The sequence below is a fragment of the Hemiscyllium ocellatum genome, chromosome 21 (assembly GCF_020745735.1).
Source record: "Hemiscyllium ocellatum isolate sHemOce1 chromosome 21, sHemOce1.pat.X.cur, whole genome shotgun sequence".
Classification (NCBI taxonomy): domain Eukaryota; kingdom Metazoa; phylum Chordata; class Chondrichthyes; order Orectolobiformes; family Hemiscylliidae; genus Hemiscyllium; species Hemiscyllium ocellatum.
This window is the reverse complement of record NC_083421.1, coordinates 36,895,454-36,915,954: the sequence shown is the minus strand read 5'-3', so window position 1 is coordinate 36,915,954 and position 20,501 is coordinate 36,895,454. Positions and strand designations below refer to the sequence as shown.

Sequence of the window (20,501 nt, the reverse complement as noted above, 5' to 3'; positions counted from 1 at the left end):
GGTGCTGTGAGGCAGCAGTGCTAACCACTGTGCCACCGTGCCACCCAAATATAATAAGACACATGTCTATGGCCAACACATCCTGAGATGGGCTGAAAAATGTGTTGCTGGAAAAGCGCAGCAGGCCAGGCAGCATCCAAGGAGCAGGAGAATCGACATTTCGGCATAAGCCCTTCTTCAGCTCTGATCTCCACCATCTGCAGTCCTCACTTTCTCCTAGTTGATTTTAACCTACTGCAAATCCTCTTGCAAGGATGCCTTCCTTGAAGAAGCTGTCCTCCTCCCTCTACAAGGATTTCAGTGAGTCCCTCTCTAACTCTCCTGCTCCTTGGATGCTGCCTGATCTGCTGCGCTTTTCCAGCAACACATTTTCCAGCTCAGATCTCCAGCATCTGCAGTCCTCATTTTCTCCTTTTTTTCTTACATCCTGAGATGGAACTTGGATAATGCCACTGCCTCAAAAAACAGCTCCCCACTTTTAGTTATTGCCTGGTTTTAATGGCTTATAATCAAACCATTACATTTGAATTTTTTGATCTATATTTACATAGTAATTCGACATTTTAGATGAAAGAAAAAAAATCTGAATTTACTGGCATCAAAGAGGTTTGGTGCAGTTTAGATTTCGCCCGGGATGATTTACCCACAAACAGCTCCATCCAGTCCACGTCGAAGTTACATGGGCGTCTGTCTCTCTGGATGCTTCTCAGTTTGTTACCTCGGCTGCAAAACAGAGAGAGAGAGAGAGACAGAAAAAAAGACCTCGCCTTCAGCAGATAATCTATATATTGGAAACCTGTTGATTTAAAAATTGGAGGAGCTCGGGTTGAGGTTAATGACAGGACCATTCTGGGACCAATCGAATGGTTAAGACTGGGAAGAAGATAATTGGAAAGGGCAATAATTTGCTTGCTCTATTAAAGAGAGAAAGAGGTGCTGAGAAACCACCCTTTGGAGATTGGGTCGGGGGGCGAGTTGAGGGGGGAGGTCTCACTCGGGCGAGTTAAGTTGGAATGGCAGAGAATATGTGAAAAGTTTTATGTAGCAGGCCGGGCTAGCAGCGTGAAGGTGTTACCGTTCCCTTGTGTGTGTGTGTGTGAGAGAGAGAGAAAGTGCACGCTGCGGGTGCACGCTGGACACGCCTGTCTTTGTCGGGCTTGCTTTGTTCCTTGTTGGTTGCCGGCTTCTCTTTCTCAGGCATCTCACCCACCAGCAAGCAAATTGCCTGGAGTGCCCGCTCCAGCATTGGCAGAACGTGCCAGGGAACTATTCTTGACTCCAGCCTCCCTCTCTCCCAGCCCCTACCCTCAACCCCCACCCCACTCTCTTTACAAGAGGCAGCAAAAGAAATGATGCAACCCATCCCACTAGTGGGAATGATTTGGAAATGAATAAAAGGGTGGAGTGTTCTTGCTGATTGGCTGCCAGGAATCACATGGGTAGGTTTCTATAAGGGACTTGAAATTGGCAAATCTTGTCACTTTCAGCATCTGGAAATTGACAGTTGCTTGTGTGTTCGTGGCGGCCCCTGTTCTCCAATATCCACCTGAAAGAAAGTGAGAGGAAGAGAGAGAAGAGAAAGAGAGAGAGAGAGACAGACAGACGTGTGGAAGGGGCGATGTCGGATTGCTCAATTGTTGCATTGGATGTTTGCTGAATCCTCTCTGGAACTTATGGGAATGAGACCGAGTATTTCCCTTGGCCCCGTCTAAATTCGCCAGAAGATTTTTAAAAATTTGCCGAGAGAGCGCCATCTCGTCTCCTTTCCACCAACCCCCCTGACCTCCACACCCACCTCCTCCCCAATCCCGATGTACACAGCCCGCGACCCCAGGAAGAGGAGACCCGTGCGTTGGTGATGCGTCTTCCTCCCGTGCTTAATCTGAGGTGGGATTTTAACGTGTGGTTTACTTTTCCAGAATGGCTCGCTTCGGAGACGACGTGTCAGCTCGGTATGGAGGCGGAGGTCCGGGCGGCGGGGGGAGAGGGGCGAGCCGTCAAGGGGGACCTCAGGCCGCCCAGAGAGGGATGTACGGCTCCAAGTCCATGGCTCAAAGAGCTCGGACTATGGCTCTTTACAACCCCATCCCCGTCCGCCAGAACTGTTTCACAGTCAACAGATCACTTTTTATATTCAGTGAGGACAATATCATACGGAAATACGCCAAAAGAATAATCGAGTGGCCATATCCTTTTATTTTGTATTTAGCAAATGAGCCGAGACATCCAGGTTAAGGTGGGGGGATGCTGAGGAACACTGGTTATTGGAGAAGGTTAATCCCACTGTTTTGTGTGTGTGTGTGTGTGTGTGCGCGTGTGCTGTCTCCAAGGAGGCTATTTTTTCTCATTCACATGTTATCCCAGTCCCCACTGATTCTATGTGAGAGCAGCAAATCTCGCCCTCAGCCACATTGTGTCTGACTCACGGGGTTATCTGACAGATACATATTCATTTTCCCCAACGTGCTGAAGCCCAAAGCGATTTCAGACATTGAACCCACTCCTCATCAATAGATTGGACCCCGTTCAATCCGAACGACAGCTGGCAAATATTTCGGTAAGGCAAGACTGCATTTCCCGCTGTCTGTAAATATCCCACCAATCCCTTCGAACATTTGCAACAATCAGTTTCGCTCAATCCCTCCTTTTGTTAACTTGTGTAATAGGGGCCTCAAAGGGGTGCAACATGTTCTTCAAGATGTTTCCTGAGAGAGACGGCGAATTTGGAGAGAAACTCTCCCTCTGTTGCCCTGGCCGGGTTGTAAAGGGGGGCGGGAGGGAGGAAAAAGTTGCCTGGTTGCTGCCGGTGACATCCGCTGTAAAATGGTGCTCGAGCGGAGGCGCTGTTCACTCCGCAGTGGTGCTGTCCAAGGTGCTGAAGCTGCGCCCACGCTTCCAGGCAGACCCGGCTGGAGGTGGCAAAACAAAACCCATATTGTGAGAGGTGGCGAGGGAGTCATTTGTGAACGCAGACCAATTATTGTGTGTGTGTGTGTGTGTGTGTGTGTGAGAGAGAGTGACAGAGATAGAGAGAATGAGTGAAAGATCTTCTGTCAAACACTTACTACAATGGCCAGATTTTATCGATTTCCCCTGGTTAAGGTTTGCACTAACACAGGGTAATGTTTTACAGAAAACGAAATTTAACAGGAACAAGTTGCTTCCTATCATGGTGAAGACGCATATGTTCTTCGAAATGGCTTGTCTCCCAAAAAGGCACTTTTACCTGAATTGACCCCAAACTTCGAGTCAACCAATGTTCCCCCGCCCCCCAATTCCATTTGGCCCTTTGAAGAGGCATGTTTACCGAGGGAACACCTGTGTTGGCCAAGTTTGTAATCTCTTCACAGCGCTACTATTTCCTCAATTCAACCTCACATGATCAGTGTGGAGAAAGGCGATAACAGCGGTAGATTTATTGGGATTCTTTTGGAGTTAATTTCTGAAGGTTTCCGTATGCTCAGTGTCAGAATTAGTGGAAGGTACCGAACAGTTACATGTTAAAGCCACGCATTTTAATAAGTTAAACAGTGTATTTTTACAAGACAAATTCAACATCAGTACGGTTATGAAAGTTCATTTCCTTAACATCACTTACTCCATTTGAATACATGATATTAGCGACCATTATTGCAAACTGCATCGTTTTAGCTTTGGAACAGCACCTTCCCGATGGAGATAAAACGCCCATGTCGGAGAGACTGGTGAGTACTGGATGCTGGTTAATTTTTTTCAGGAGACAGCGTCAGCTGAGTTGCACAAAGTACTTCCTACTCTAAGAGAAGAAACCTAGAGGTTGGACATTTACATAAACTTCACTTTACTTTTGATTCCTCCATAATTTCAAACACTTATCTAGAATTGCATATGACTTTCAGCTCAGAACCGAACCATTTTGCCAAACTGGTCCATACTGTTGTTTGTCTCTCTCTACTTCTGTCAGAGTAAGAACAATTTCTTAAAACGTTTTCCTGTGAATCCAACTATAAAATAGAAACATGTTGATTTGAAGTTTTATAAGGTTGTGAGGAGATGTGGGTTTCAGTGTTCTAAGTTGTATCAGATTCAAACTATAAAGACTTTATCTTTTGTCTCAATTTAAGTTAAAAGAGGTGCACCTGGAAGATTACCTAATATTTATGAGTAACCACTTTAGGCAGAAGATGGCAGTTTGCACAGAAAATACAATAAGCCATTTGTGAAAAAAAACAAGCGTTTGTAATTTGAGACACAATCACATCAAGCATGTGAAAATAGTGAACTACTCTGATGCTTTCATCACGTAAGCAACAAGTCGGAAAAAATATTTCCTTCCTGATTCTGGAGCAATGTTCAATAGTTTATGGAAAGCTCAAATCACATGAAAATAACAATAATAAAAAAAAAGTGGTTTCTTTTGAAAGTTAAGAATTGATATTTTGGTGACACATTGCTCAATTGGCTTACAAAATTTCTGAATTGATTATACTGAGTAACCAGGCCCCAATTCTCAAATTGATTTCAAATAATGCCTATTTCTGCATTGCCAATTCGAAGATTTTTATTATTGCACGACTGTAGGAAATGTGACTTAAAAAACTATTCCATACAATGGAATCTAACCTGGTTAGAATCTAACCTATGGCACATTATTCACTGAGATGCATAATTGTGCTTTAATTGAGCAATTAAGAATGAGAAGGCACCAATTTGTTTTTCTAAAAGTATAGCTCTTGTCATATGTTGCTGTTGATCAAAGTAGAACTTAGTGCTACAAAGGTGAAGATCAACTACAACCTTCATACAAATGCAAATGTTAGATTTAATTATTGCCATGTTAATTTGACAGAAACTAAGGATCTCTGCTTGAGACATATTTATTCAAAGGTTTTATAGTTGTTCTGAGTCAATCAAAATATCCATCTCTCCAGTAACTGTAATCTAATTATTTACTAAAGCACAAATTACACATGAAGTATCATTTTCTTTTACAGAGGTTAATCAATTTCATAATCAACCTTTAACACTATAGATGGTTTTAAAATAAAACTTATGCTCCCTAATGACTTGTTTGGCAAAGGTGGTGTATAATTGGCCCATTCCATCTATAAAGTGTCAGCCCCAGTATGTGTTCTGTTAGCTAAAAGTGAAGAACTTTAGAGTGCTTTGGTTAGAGGAGGAGGACCAGGATTCTTGTTTCTAATTCCTAGGTATTTGCTGGAAAAAGCACATGTATGGAAACTGGTGAGAACATGGTTGACGTTGGTATATACCCACATTCTAATACATTATCTTGTCTAGTATCAGGCTAAACAATGAAGAATGCACTATTGGCTGAGATACCATCTTGTGGAACTGTACTCCAGCATAACTCAATATCATCAATGGAAGAAATGAAGAGGAGGAAAATCTGGTGTTAAATTATTTTGCACACCTAATTTCATGAATATCAGCAACAAGAATATCAGAATATTTATTAATACTATAAATGGGAAGAGTTGAAATATCAGCTTGTTTATTTGTGCAAACTCTTGATTAATGTGCCTCAGACAGTAACCATTTAAACTGATTTATAAAACATTTGAAATGAGTTTTTTTGAAATTTGTCTGAATGGAGTTTATCAACCAAGTCTATAATTCCTTGACATACTGTTCTACTAAGGTGGATGGAGCTCACCTCTATATACTGTAGTTTAATCAGAGGACATCAAATGGCTTATTGATTACTTTTCATAGCAAAGGCACAGGAAGTACTAAGTGATTATTGCCAGATAAATTAATTAGAATTAAACCTACATTATTGAAAAATAAATTACTGATTATACTGAATACAACATTAGTTCCATTTTATGCACAGCTGAAATTACTTATTAACTCTTAGAAAAACTTTAATAGCAAAATATTTTACAATTTTCATGTGTCATTTGGCATAACCAAGTGAGCTAAGTTATGATTCACATTAAGTATTTCAAGAAAGGTATCTCAAGATGAAATTGTGTACTTCATCTCATGCCTGTTAGTTCACAGATTGTAGAAAGGAAATTAATCATTGTTTGAAACTTAATTGATGAATTTGGTATTTCTGGATGGTGAAGTAATTGAAGAACTGTTTTCTTCTGTTTGCATTCACTTTTATTGAAGTATTTTCACTTGCAACAATAGTCTGCCCCAGCCTTGTACTTCTGTCAGAATGTGTACAGATGGCTTGTGTCCAGAGCATGAAATGGGTAGTTAGTAGGATGGATATTTTGCATCATCATGGCAAAGCTAATCCTACCTGACATTGTCCTGGCAATGTTTTTACTCCATGGCTTGACTGAGCAGCAGTGTTGAATAAAGGATGCTCTGTGTTTTCACCATTCACCTCTGCACCCAGTAGAAGTGCCTCTTGCTAGCTGTAATGCTTTCTTGTGCCACTCTGATTCCTTCATGTTTTTATTGAAGGAAAGGCTTTTCGAATAACAAAATTGTTAATTTTGAAAATGTTATTTGCCATACAATTCAAAGTATAAACCTTGGCCTTAAGATGTTTCTGCCAAATGTACAGCAAAAACATACATAGTATCTTGTGATGTATTTTACACATAGTAACTGGCAACATCATACCATTTAGCCAAATAAAGGCCCTGCTAAAAGTCAACTTCTTTAAATTAATAGGATGTGTAAAGGACTCTGAAAAAAAATCTGCATTCCATTGTTTTCAAAAACAAATCTTTTCACTGCACATCAACTTATGAATAATTCATGATTCCACAGTTTTATTGGAAGCAAACCCAGAAGTAGCATGATGGTTTAAGAAAGAATCATCAGCAAGAACTGTAGCAGTCCAGTTATGCTTACCTTTTTGTCACAACAGCTGGTGCTGTCCTTAAGCACAAATCCTGAAATATAGTGGTAGTTCCTTTGTTAAGCATCTAACAATCTATTTGTCGTGAAACAAAACGAAGTAATGTGAAATGATAGAAATACAAAACAAAAAAAAAGCTAGAAACTCTCAGCTTATTTGTTATTAGATCTTCAATATGAAACACTGTTTCTCTCTCCCAGGCTGCTGTCTGACCTTTGGAATACTTTATGCACTTTCTGTTTTTGTTTATCATGAAATATGCCTTGTAAAGCTCATAAGTAGATATTTTCTTCCAAAACATGGAATTTCTAAATTCAATATATAAGTGCCACATTTTCTATGTAGAATTATTTGGCTTCAATCTGATATATCCTTGTAACATGGTTCAAACTTCTTGGGGAAGTTTAATTAATCTTCCTGAAAAATGTTAGGAATCTGATCCTGTTTATCCTCCTGTATGAAACTCTGAACAAAACTGGAGGTAAAAGTCAACTTTTAAACAAAAATGATTCATTGGAGATGTCTTACATTAAGGATGCATTCCCACAGCAAAGTTAAAAATCACACAACACCAGGTTTTAGTCCAACAGGTTTAATTGGAAGCACACTAGCCTTTGAAGCGTCTCTCCTTCTAGTGTGCTCCCAGTTAAACCTGTTAGACTATAACCTGGTGTTGTGTGATTTTTAACTTTGTACACCCCAGTCCAACACCAGCATCTCCAACTCATTCCCACAGCAAGTTTTGCATTAATGCAAGTCATCTTTGCCTTTGTGTTAATGCAAACATTAAGGACTACAACTGGGTGTGAAAGTCTGATTTGACACCAGAGGGGTGCAAAGTAAAGCTTCTCACCAACGAATTATCATTCTGCTAGGTCCTTACTCTGAATTCAAATTGCATTTACCCAATGACTGAAGTGAAAATTCCAGGATCCTATGATTGCATTAAAATGCGCCTCTACACCACTAAAATGTACTCATTTGTAGCCTTGCAGCTTTCAAATAATTCTGTGGCATTGTGTTCATAGTGTAATATTTTGATTTGTAGGTATATTAGCAGATCAGTTAATGCCTGATATTTCCATAATTTGTTTATGTACTCGAGAGAGCCATTGACAGTTTAAAACATGCACCAAGTACATCCCTACAAGGTAAGTGATAACATTGAAAGACTTGGATCACTCTTGTGCCCCCCCCCAAGAGATGACGCTAGGAAAGTGAAGCATGTTTTGGATTGTCTGGCAAGCCCTCAGCTGCAGAATGTTGTTAATCTTGAAGGATCGATAAAAGAGAAGACAATTGAATTGAAAAATTGAGGAGGGGAAATTGAAGCAATGTTAGAAGGAACAGGGTGTTGAGAACCTGTTTTTCAGATAAACAATACCAGGTTATAGTCCAACAGGTTTATTTGGAAGCACTAGTCTTCAGAGTGCTGCTCCTTCATCAAGTGGTTGGACTATAACCTGGTGTTGTGTGATTTTTTAACTTTGTACACTCCAGTCCAACACCGGCATTTCCAAATCATGACTGTTTTTCAGTATTGTTTATCAATATGTTCTGTTTTTGAAACTGTAATTCACTTTCCATTTTTAATTTCTGCTCACACTTGCCTATTAACTCTTAGATGTACTTAGCAAAGTCTCTTTGTGATATTACAAGTATGATATAGGAAATTTCTGCACTGATTAGGCATCCCAACCTGACTTAGTCCCATTTATCAGCATTTGGTTCAAATCTCTCTACACCCTTCCTATTCATACACCCAGCCAGATGTCTTTTTAATGTTATAACAAAAAATACATTTGAAAACATATAGCGCAAGCCTAAATAGACTGCTGTGCTGAATCCTAATACATGGGTTTAATGGCCACCAAACAATTGTGTTTTTTTAAATGTTACTATAACCGAATTTTCATCTCTACTGTCTTAAAGGTACTAATTCTCAGCTGGATACAGCTACTTTAACCTGGTTGAAATCTTTGGATGTAGACATGGATATTGCATTGGCTGAGTGTTGCAATATGGATGACAGCACAATTGAATCTATTTCAGTCTTCCGCTAACATCCTCGCTTGTTCATTTCCCAGTTTTGGATAGTGTTCAAAAGCTTGGGTACTGGCTATTTATCTCATTGGCTGAGGGGAATTACCAGCAGTTGTAACATTCATATTGTCAGTAGAACTGAGAACTAATCACTTAGACTGAAAATTGAATCTGACCAACGAGATTCAGGGAACCAAATCATTCGTAAGACTTTGACTATAATAGCTTTGAGTCTCCATTGCAAAAGAGGTAGTGCTACCACTGCGATTTTGATAAAAGTCTCCCAATGTTATTTTCTATTATTGTCAACTGTAACATCTGTTTCATGTATGACTTCAGTTATATTTAATGGTGACCATTTTATAATTAATCTGAACTCTGTTTTCCATATTTCACCTTTCCAGGAAAACAAGCTTGAGCTGGTAATTAGACAACACAAAAACATTCTAATTAATTATAATAAAAAGAATATTTAGTATAAATTGTGAAACCTATTTTTGGCTGTTGACCAAATAATTTGAATAATGTTATTGTCAACAGATAAGTTGACCTTTCTCTTTGCTGTATATTATTTTTACAGGATGACACTGAGCCTTATTTCATTGGAATATTTTGCTTTGAAGCTGGCATCAAAATTATTGCTCTTGGATTCGCTTTTCATAAAGGTTCTTACCTACGAAATGGCTGGAACGTGATGGATTTTGTGGTGGTTCTCACAGGGTAAGTTGTTGGAAAATATCACACTGATAGTACAATTGTTATAATAACTGATTCCAAGTGTTTACCAGATGAAATTTTGAAATGTGAGCCATTTTGAAACTAGAAGGTTCATTGCTATGCTAGGGGGATTTGTTGTAGACGATGCAATGGAATTCCATCATCTACATTTCTGTTAGCTCAAATATCATCTCATTGGTTCTCAGGATATTTCATGGCACTGGTTTGTTTGTTTTTATTTAATCTCTTTTATTTAATGAATAATATTGAGCTGTTTGTATGTGCATATTAATCTTTGCCTTAGTGCCTAAAACATTGCAATATTATAATACACAATATTAAGACTGGGACATTTTCAATTATGTGCCAGTTATTAATAATCTACTATGGGGCCCCTTCATATTAATGGATGCTAATGGAGGTTCTGCTGTGTACTCATCCACAGGTGGCTAATGCAACATATTTTTTACTGTGGTGTAATGGCAAAATTGAGCTTGTGTGGAAATGACTTCAAATTTCTGAACCTGCCCTCAAAATTACTTCAAAAGAATGCAAAAATATAGTGTACTGTATTTTTTGATCTAGGAGCATGTTCCATCGGCTATAGCATTGCATTCCTAGTTATTGCTTAGATTGTGGCTGTTCACCTATGCTTTCTTGTATGAAAATGATAATGTTACATCAAAATTGAAGAATCAAAGTTTTCTAACTTAAAATGGATTACTTGATGATAGAAAAGAAGGTGGTTTGCAATAAGGCTTTAGATTGCTTGATGTAGTGTAGTTTAATGATCAAATATTGACAAAGTAGATTTTTGATACATACTAGAATGCAGTACCTATGCACTATTGTATTAAGATCATCTGTTAAAAGTTTTGAGCAGTACGTGTGAGGATTGGAAAATTAAGTGTTAAATGAAACATTTCAAAAGGTCAGAAAAGAATTAAAAGGAAGCAAGATACCCCAATCAAAGAAAATTATTTCGATTTAAGTCACATACATTCCGCAGCCAGTTGCTCATTCACTATGCATTTTGTAATGCATTTTGTTACATTTTGTTCAATGTGACACTTTCACAAATTGGGACGCACTGTGCAATGTACTTTAACTGCAATGAATAGTTCTGAAACATTTCAGGGTCTACTGCTGATAAATAAATATAATGATAAGGCATACACATTAAAATTTGTACACTGAAGATAAATATAGCAGCAGATATGATTTCGAAAACCTTATTGAACTGTCAATACCAACCCATCACATTTTCAGACCTTAGTTGCTTAATACCTTGGAACTTTGCTTCAAGTACTCTGCAATTGTCTTCTAAACTTGTGATTGATTTAGAATGGTGCATTTCAAAATGACATGCTACAATGGACGCTGGATATTTCAAATTTCATAGTTCTGGTTGTGATTTTGGGGCGTGTCCCAGTTAGTGCTCAGTTCATTAGCCTACCTGCACCCACACTTAAAAGAACTGTTCATTCTGGCATGATAGTTTCATGGCAGTTTGAGTACATTCTTAAAATATTGCTTTCCATTAGATTTGTGGAGAACGGTGGCATAGTGGTCATGTCACTAGACTACTAATTGGCATGGCAGCCATGGATTTTAAATTCAACTCACAAAAATTTTGAAATTGTGCACTCTTATCAAGTGGCCATTTAACTATTATAGATAATTTTAAAGATTCATTTGATTCACTAATGTCCTTCAGGGAAGGAAATTTGCTGCCTTTACCTGCTGCCTGTGACCTGTGACTCCAGATCCAGAGCAATGCGACTTTCAAAATGGTTGAGTAAATCATTCAGTTCAAGGATAATTAAGGAAATAAATACTGGCCACACCTGTGCCACCCATATCCTTTAGAAGAATTTAAAAGCTTAAAATCTAACTAGATATATTAATAACAATTAGATGTTGAGCAGAGAATACTCTCAATGATGGCTGGAGCTTTATCTCTCAAATTAATTTCACAAAATGGCCCACATTTATCTTTAGTGAGGGAGAATAATGCATAATATGGACAATGAGTAACTAGCTTTTTTTTTGTTTATGACAATATCCATTGCATTTGAAAAACAATCACTGTCATCCAGTGCTGTCAATGTTTAAAAGCTCAGTGAGTTGGACTGTCGCTGCAGCCTTGACAATCTGTCCTTACAGTCGACATCTCACTTCTTTCTAATTCTTTTTCTTTTTAATGAACTAAACTTAGCACTTGAATCGCTTTAACAAGTCACAATAAATGATCATTGTGATTCAATGAATTTAGAATGAGACATATTTCAATAAAACATATTATTTTTATTGTCTTAAACAATTGAGTATTCTAATCTATGAGCTCAACACAAAGAATCTGCTGAAGAATTTCAATAAAACTGTCTTTAAATTGTTTACATTAGCTGTTCATTTAGTTTAATTTAAGCAACAATTTATTTTCCTGAAGAAGAGAGAAATGTATTTTTGCTTCGATTTGTCTTAAAACACACAAATGATGTGTGATGCCCTGCAGTGAAAATTGAATACGTGCACTCTGCAAATGTGTTAATGGTTAATAAAGAAACCTCAGCAACTGATACATGATACAATTCTGACAGATACCTTGCTCGGATCAGCTGAATCTATTGAACTGCTTTTTCCTCCCACCCCCAAATTCATTGTTGATAGAAGGCAGTAACTCTGATTGGTTTTCGTGTACTCAAAGCTTAAACAGATTTTTTCAATGCACTGCTACTGGAAAATTTTTTTAAAAGTGGAAGCAGGTGTCCAATTAGATGTGTGAAATCCATTTATCCAATTGGACACTAGCTAAACTGACAGAATCTTTCAGGAATGGCTTTGCATTCTGGCCACTGGTGACAGATGCATTATGTAGATCCGGTACACGAATGTGCTAATTGGGAAAGTAAATTTAGTATTTTAGCCTTAGATAAAGATCGATATCTCACTGAATGACTGTAGAAAATCTGATAGACCCAGGGCTTGGTTTGTTGCTTTCTTTTCATATTCAATGGTTGAATACTACATTTGAATTGTTCATTTTCATTAAACACCAATTAATAGAACAATTTTTTAATGCTGTGAATTTGTTAATATTTTATGAATCACATGCTTTTGGTTTCAAAATAATGTTTGGCAAAATTGGTCACTTCTTCTGTAGAATCTAAAACTAATCTGGAAACACAATAATGGAGAAGTTCCCCTCTTCCTTCGACATCCCATTTCTGAGATAACTTCAGACAAAATCACTTTCTCACTCTTTTGGACTCTTTTTCAAATATGCAGAATATTATTCTGTGTGACGGTGCAGTTGGAAAGTATTGTGGATGCAATAAAAACAGCAAGTGCTGGAGAAACTCAGCAGGTCAGGCAGCATCTGTGGAGAGAGAAACAGAATTAATATTTTGAGCCCAATTTTACTTTTTTTTGGAACTGAGGCTATTTTAACAGCAACTTGCACATTAAATATATTGGAAATTTTCTGTTTTGCCAATTTATAACTAGAGATGAGCACTTGCTGTCACAAAAACTCAGGTTCTGTTTGATCTTACAATTTGCTGCCTTGTTTCTTAGAATCCCTATAGTGTGGAAGTAGGCTATTTAGCCTGCACTGACCCATTAATGAACATCCTCCCATATTACCCATGGCTAATCCACCTGGCTCACACAATCCACATCTTTGGATTGTGGAAAGAAACCAGAGCAAACAGTTGCCTGAGAGTGGAATTGAACCTGGGTCCCTGACACTATAAGGCAGCAGTGCTAACCACTGCACCACCATACGGTCCTCTCCTAAGTGTTTGCTATTATAGCTTCTGCAAATTTGGCAGCAACACACCTGACTCCTTATTAATGTGCATTTTGATGTTGAAATCCCAAACACAATTACATCTGTAAAGATGTTTTGTCATGTAGACAGTCTGCAACATATTGGTGGTTCAGCTTATGCTCAAGAGTCTGAGCGATATTAGTGAGGGGGTTGATCTGATGGAAGCTCTGGCCTGTGGGGCTTTAGATGTATATTTGATTGTTTGAATCAATCTGTGCATTTTTATTTCTAATCTTTTAAAAGATACATTGTGCTTGTTTTTGTGAGACAATTGGCTTCCTGAGTCACATACAAAAGCAATGGCTGAAATTATCACTAACCTTCTGAACCATTAGAAAGAGGAAACTGGCGGAAGATTAATGCCACACGTCAGGAGAGAGGAGAGCTTAAGAAAGCAAGTCCTTCATGGCAACCACAGCCAATGTAAGAATTGAACTTACACTGTTGGCCTCAGGCTGTATTGCAGATCAAACATCAAGCCAACTGAGTTGTCAAATAGAGATGTACAGCATGGAAACAGGCCCTTCGGTCCAACCCGTCCATGCCAACTAGCTATCCCAACCCAATCTAGTCCCACCTGCCAGCACCCGGCCCATAACCCTCTAAACCCTTCCTATTCATCTACCCATCCAAATGCTTCTTAAATGTTGCAATTGTACCAGACTCCACCACATCCTCTGGCAGCTCATTCCATACACATACTACCTTCTGCGTGAAAAGGTTGCCTCTTAAGTCTCTTTTATATCTTTCCCCTCTCACCCTAAACCTATGCTCTCTAGTTCTAGACTCCCCAACCCCAGGGAAAAGACTTTATCTATTTATCCTACGTATGCCCCACATAATTTTGTAAACCTCTATAAAGTCATCCCTCAGCCTCCGATGCTCCAGGGAAAACAGTTCCAGTCTGTTCAGCCTCTCCCTGTAGCTCAGATTCTCCAACCCTGGCAGCATCCTTGTAAATCTTTTCTGAACCCTTTCAAGTTTCACAACATCTTTCCGATAGGAAGGAGACCAGAATTGCACGCAATACTCCAACAGTGGCCTAACCAATGTCCTGTACAGCTGCAACATGACCTCCCAACTCCTGTACTCAATACACTGACCAACAAAGGAAAGCATACCAAACGCCTTCTTCGCTATCCTATCTGCCTGTGATTCCACTTTCAAGGAGCTATGAACTTGCACTCCAAGGTCTCTTTGTTTAGCAACACTCCCTAGGACCTTACCATTAAGTGTATAAGTCCTGTTAAGATTTGCTTTCCCAAAATGCAGCACCTCGAATCTTCTGAAATACTGTTGTATTGCCTGTGGAACTGCGCTTGAGGCAGGAAAGAGAGAAACTATTATTGGGAGATATTGGGTGAATTTGCATTGCCCTCAATAGAAGCAATTGATTTGAATATAAAATGCAGTTGAACAGGAAAACACTGAATTTTTCATAATTTTCATAATATTGTTAGGATTTTGTTTGTTTGATTCCTTATCCAAACCTCCAAAAACCGATTAGTCTCACATTCTACCTTATTCTGATAATCATAACTCATTTCAGGAATCTGTCCATTTCCTGTCTTTCAGATCTATATTTTCAATATGCTGTTAGGAAGCTAGGCAGTCTAGTGGTGCAATGCATTAGGATGTGGGTTCTTATACATAATTTACTGTTACTGAACCATATATTTAGTTTGGACCAGCAGAAGAGGTGTGATGTGAATTGAATGATAAACTACTTGGAAGGAAGAAAATTCAGCAAGAAACGCCCCCAAAATATTTTCCCTTCTTTAATAGTCAGTGTGCATTGTAGAAACCTTTACATCATTTCTATTATTTCTCTGAGACTCTTGCTTCACAATATTGGGAAGTAAAAACAGTTAATAGAAAATTGGGAATTGTGTGCTTCATTTAAAAGCTGCTAGCTGTATTTCATGACTAAAACAGTAGTTCAAGAAAGCACAAGTGATATCTGTTTCAGACTTCTTGGTGGATAAGGGTAGAGCTACTGGGTCACTTGTACTTGTGAAATCAGATGAGAACTATTGCATTATGTTCATGAGCAGTATGAACACCAACATATTGATCCCAATATGGTTTCCACCAAGAATGAAATTTCTTTGAAAGTCAATTGTAAACATAGAATATTGTGTGTGGGAGATTCAACATTCATAGTAAATAATGAAAGCTAATATCATGGAGGAAACCGATGATGTGTAGTCAATTATCTATGAACTACGTGTGGAAATATTATTGATTGCAGTAAAATATAATAAACTCACAGTCATTCACAGCACAATATAATGACTGGGAATCCAATATTTAGGAAGCTTGTATGATTGTAAACCTCTCATAGTATAATCAAAGGTGTGTAGTTAGAAACCTAGGAGCCAAATCCAGAACAATTACTCAGTCCTTCATGAATAGAGCTACATTATATTTATTCCAACCTGCACTAACCCTACCTCTATTGCACGGGGTTTCAAAAAGTCATCAGGTGGTGATTGATTCTCCTTTGATGTAATTTGGAAGAAATTATTTCACACTGTTAATACTGTGCAGTTTAATGTGAAACAACAATAAATTAGCAACTGGGAACAAGGCTAAATTTACAGCTACGGTGCAAATGAAGCTTTTAAGAGGCACTTACTTATTCATTAATAATGGATTAAAATGTAAAACTGTTGGATCTGTCATATAGGGCTAAATGTTACATCTTTTCAGCTAAATCTAGGTTGTGTGAATTCTTTTTTTAAGTATTTGTTCATACGAGACCTGGTGAGTTTTCCACCCATATCTTACCAAACTTGCCCCATTTAACACCTACCACATTCCTATGGCTTCTTTCGCATTTGATTTCTGCCCCATCTTACCATACACCATTCCTGGAGCAATTTGCCACTCAGCGATATCTGTCGAAATAATGGCATCCCTTGTGCTTGGGCCATTTTTCAGACAAGCACTGTCAGTCTGGAGCAGCCCTACATAGATACTGACATTTGTCCAGGACATGGCAGACAAAAGGAAGTCGATATCCTGCTGAGTGGGTAGGATCCCAGAGTCTCTCCTGGACTGATTGGTGCTGACATGGGAGTTCTTGCTACCCAGGAGTGGCAGTGGAGGCTATGACAGCAAGTAAAGATCCTGGAGATACTGTCTCGTCCATTCTTGCAAATACCCTTTAAAATTGTCACGCGACCTATTTATTCTTGTTCTCCAAGTCCCTTGCAAGAAAGGCCAATGTTCTATTTGCCTTGTTAATTGTTAAACTGTATTTGTGTGAGTATACTCCTGTGTCTCTGAACATTAAAGTTTAAGTGTTCCATTCCTTCCAAAAAAAAGCTTTTCTTTTTTTTATTCCAAAGAGAATAACCTCAGAGTTCCCTATCTCCCACCTCATTGTCCATTTACTTAAGCTATTTAATTTGCAATCTTCTTTTCTTCTGTACAGCTGACATTCTGATTTAGCTTTGTATCATCAACAACCTTGACTACATTATTCTTTGGCCAAGTCAATAACATAGATCACAAATAGATGAGGCCCTAGCACTGTAGTACTCCACTGGTCCCAGCTTTCCAACTTAAAATTGTTCCATTCGTTCCTATTCATTGTTTTCTGTCTGTTCATCGATTGTCCATCCATGTGCATATATTCAAGTGAATATATAATCATCAGCTCCATGAGCCTTTAGCTTACATATTAACCTTTTTATGTGGTGTCCCCATGGAGTGCCTTTTTCGAATTCAAATATATGCTATATACAGGCTCCAGGCTCCTTTTCATCTAGCCTATTAGTTACACCCACCTAAAATTATTTTACTTTTGGAAAAACAATGTTGATTGTCTGATCATACAATGCAGCTGTAAAATCATTGTTAAGATTTATGATAAGGCTTCCTAATAAAAGGGGCATTATATCAAAACTTTATAAAACACTAGTAGGGCCGCGTCGAGAGTATTGTGTCCAGTTCTGGTCACCACATTTTTTGAAGGATTTGAGGGTCCTTGAAGGATGAAGAGGAGATTTACCAGTGTGGTTGAAAAGTGGAATTCCTCTCTTCGGAGAAAGGAGATTGAGGAGACACTTGTTAGAGGTGTACCAGATGATGACCAGCTTTTCGAGTCATAGAGATGTACAGCATTGAAACAGACTCTTCGATCTAACTCGTCCATTTTGACCAGATATCCAAAATAAATCTAATCCCATTTGTCAGCATTTGGCCCATATTCCTCTAAGCCCTTCCTATTCGTATACTATTCCAGATGCCTCTTAAATGTTGTAATTGTACCAGCCTCCACTACTTCCTCTTGCAGCTCTTTCCATACATGCATCACCCTCTGCGTGAAAAAGTTACCCCTCAGGCTCCTTCTAAATTTTCCTCTCTCACCTTAAACCTATATCCTATAGTTTTGGACTTCCCCAGCCCAGGGAAAAGACTTTGCCTAGTTACCCTATCCATGTCCCTTTTGATTTTCTAAACCTCCATAAGGTCATCCCTCAGCCTCCATGGAAAACAACCCCAGCCTATTCAGCCTCTTCCTGTGGCTCAAACCCTCCAACCCTGGCAACAGTTTTGTAAATCTTTTCTGAATCCTTTCAAGTTTCACAACATCCTTCCTGTAGATATAAAACATAGGTGAAAAGGAAAACATGTTCCTATTAGTTGATATTACAAGGGGTCACAGATTTAAACTATTGGGCAAAATATTTGGGGGAATATGTGGAAGAACTTTTCATGCAGGGAGTAGAAATGAACTGGAAATTGTTCTATGTGTGTGTGTGGCAGAAACAGAGACAATGAATGATTTTGAAAGGAAATTGGATGGATACTTGAGGCAAATAAATTTTGCTGGGGTATGGGGAGTAAGTGGTGGAATGAGAACAATTGGAGTGATTGCTCTGCAGAGGACAGAGGTTAAATATTAATTGGGAATAATGGGAAATGTGGTTATCTTTTCCTTCACTTCCTTACATCTGTCCACATTGTCCACTTCTTGTTAGCCGAGACTCAGGGTAATGAAGCATCATATAATGTCCCACCTCTACTTCATTCATGTTAAGGTTGTGAAGCACAGAAATTGAACCAGGACGCATATTGATTCATATGGCATAGTGCAACCTATTTACAGAACCAGCTATAAGAAGAGACGTTGAGTGAACATTTGTGTATGAAAGAATTGTGGAGGCAAGATAGTCCAGGTTTTGTTATGTCACAAAAATAAGATTGTCTGATCATGTTTTAAGTGAAATACAATACGTATTTGTAAGATCCCTTTTTCCTTTGTTTGCTTGTGTGAAGAACTTAAGTGGCTTTGTTCCGAGCTGAGCTAGATGTATGGATTCCAAGGCCACGTGACACTACAGGTACACCAGTATAATAGGTGTTTGCTGCCCAGAGAATTATAGCAGAATTACAGCTGAACAATCTGGATAGTCTGTCATAGATCCATGTGGTACCACTGGGAGAAAATGCAGGCAAAATAAAAGAATTGTGTTCTTGGTTTTTTTGGAGAGTGGCAAGTCATCTTGGTGTTACTCAGCACCTTAAACCCTTCCTGATATAATTCATTGTTAAATAGAAATATACTCAATAGTTTATTTCAATATATAAACATTTACTACGTGTGGTATCTTTGGCAAGGCCAACACTTTTTGCAGATCAGTAATTGCATTCGGGTAGGTAGTAGTGTTAAGCCTTCTTGAACCACTCCAGCTCGTATTATGAAGGTAACACCACAGTGCTGTAGGTTAAGGAATGTGGAAATTTAGTTGAGCGGCAATAATAGAATGGTGATATATTTCCAAGCCAGCTGTGGTGGCGTTCTCATGCTCCAGCTCTACTCCTGCAAAGTGCCAGAGGGTGGGAGATGGTATGTTTCTGTCATGGAACCCTTGCTGAATTGCTGCATTGTTCTTGTTAGATGACAATAATTGCAGGCATGTTGAATCAGTTTTGTATGGAGTGATGATCAAGGGTATTGCTTTGGCTAGAATAGTGTCCAATATCTTGAGTGTTGACTTGGAGTTACCGATGTTGGACTGGGGTGGACAGGGTTAAAAATCACACAACACCAGGTTATAGTCTAACAGATTTATTTGAAAGCATTAGCTTTCAGAACGCTGTTCCTTCATCAGGTGGTTGATGAAGGAACAGAGCTCAGAAATCTAGTGCTTCCAAGTACACTTTTGGACTGTAACCTGGTGTTACGTTATTTTTAATCTTGAATGTTGCTGCATCTGCACTTAGTCAGGCAAGTTTAGAATGTACCTTTACGCTTCTGAAAATCTTTATGATTAATTTACTTTAAAATACACAGCCTCTGACTTGCTACGGTCATTGCACTTTAACTGTGGCTAGTGCACTTAAATATTTGGTCAACCTGATTTCCTAGAGGTTGGTGGAGGATGACTCAATGATGGTAATATTACTAAACTACCTTCAAGGGAAGATAGTTAGATTTTATTTTTGGATATGGTCATTATCTGGCACTTATGTGATGTGAATGCTCAATGCCAATTATCAGCTCAAGCCTCAATGTTGTCTGAGTTTGGTGGATTTGGATATGGACTGCTTCAATATCTGTAGGATTGCAAATTGATTTAAACACTGTGCAATCATGGGCAAGTGTCCTCACTTCTGACCTTAGGTTGGAAGGAAGTTCATTAATGAACCAGCTACACTTGTGCTGAAAGACTCCACTCGTACTGTTCACATTTCTGAATGTCATATTGTAAAAGGGATGAGAAGGCACTGCAGAAGATGCTAAAAAGATTTGAAAGGATGATACCAGAACAGTAAACGTATACCTGTCAGGAAAGCACGAACACCCTGCAACTCTTTTTCTCCTGAAAAGGCCAAAATTGACCTAAAAGAGGTTATTAAAATAATGAAACATTTTGATAAAATAGAGATAAGGGAGTATTGACATTTAGAACAGAATAGAATCCTTACAGTGTGTAAACAGGCCATTCAGCCCAACAAGTCCACACCAACCCTCTGAAAGGCATCCTATCCAGACCCATCCCTCAATCTTTCCCATGCTAATCCACACATTCCTGAACTCTATGTGTAATTTAGCATGTACAAGCCACC

At 38.6% G+C, this 20,501-nt stretch overlaps 1 protein-coding gene across 1 annotated transcript in view; it reads left to right on the top strand.

Annotated features, from left to right (window-relative positions):
* The first annotated feature begins 1,920 nt into the window (after positions 1-1,920).
* The window catches only part of cacna1ba (calcium channel, voltage-dependent, N type, alpha 1B subunit, a), a 600,961-nt gene continuing 582,380 nt past the window's right edge, over positions 1,921-20,501 (top strand). Inside the window, exons 1-3 of the mRNA XM_060841327.1 lie at positions 1,921-2,186; positions 3,599-3,704; positions 9,450-9,589. Of these exons, the coding sequence (XP_060697310.1) occupies positions 1,921-2,186; positions 3,599-3,704; positions 9,450-9,589 (512 nt within the window). The remainder of the gene's footprint in view (positions 2,187-3,598; positions 3,705-9,449; positions 9,590-20,501) is intronic.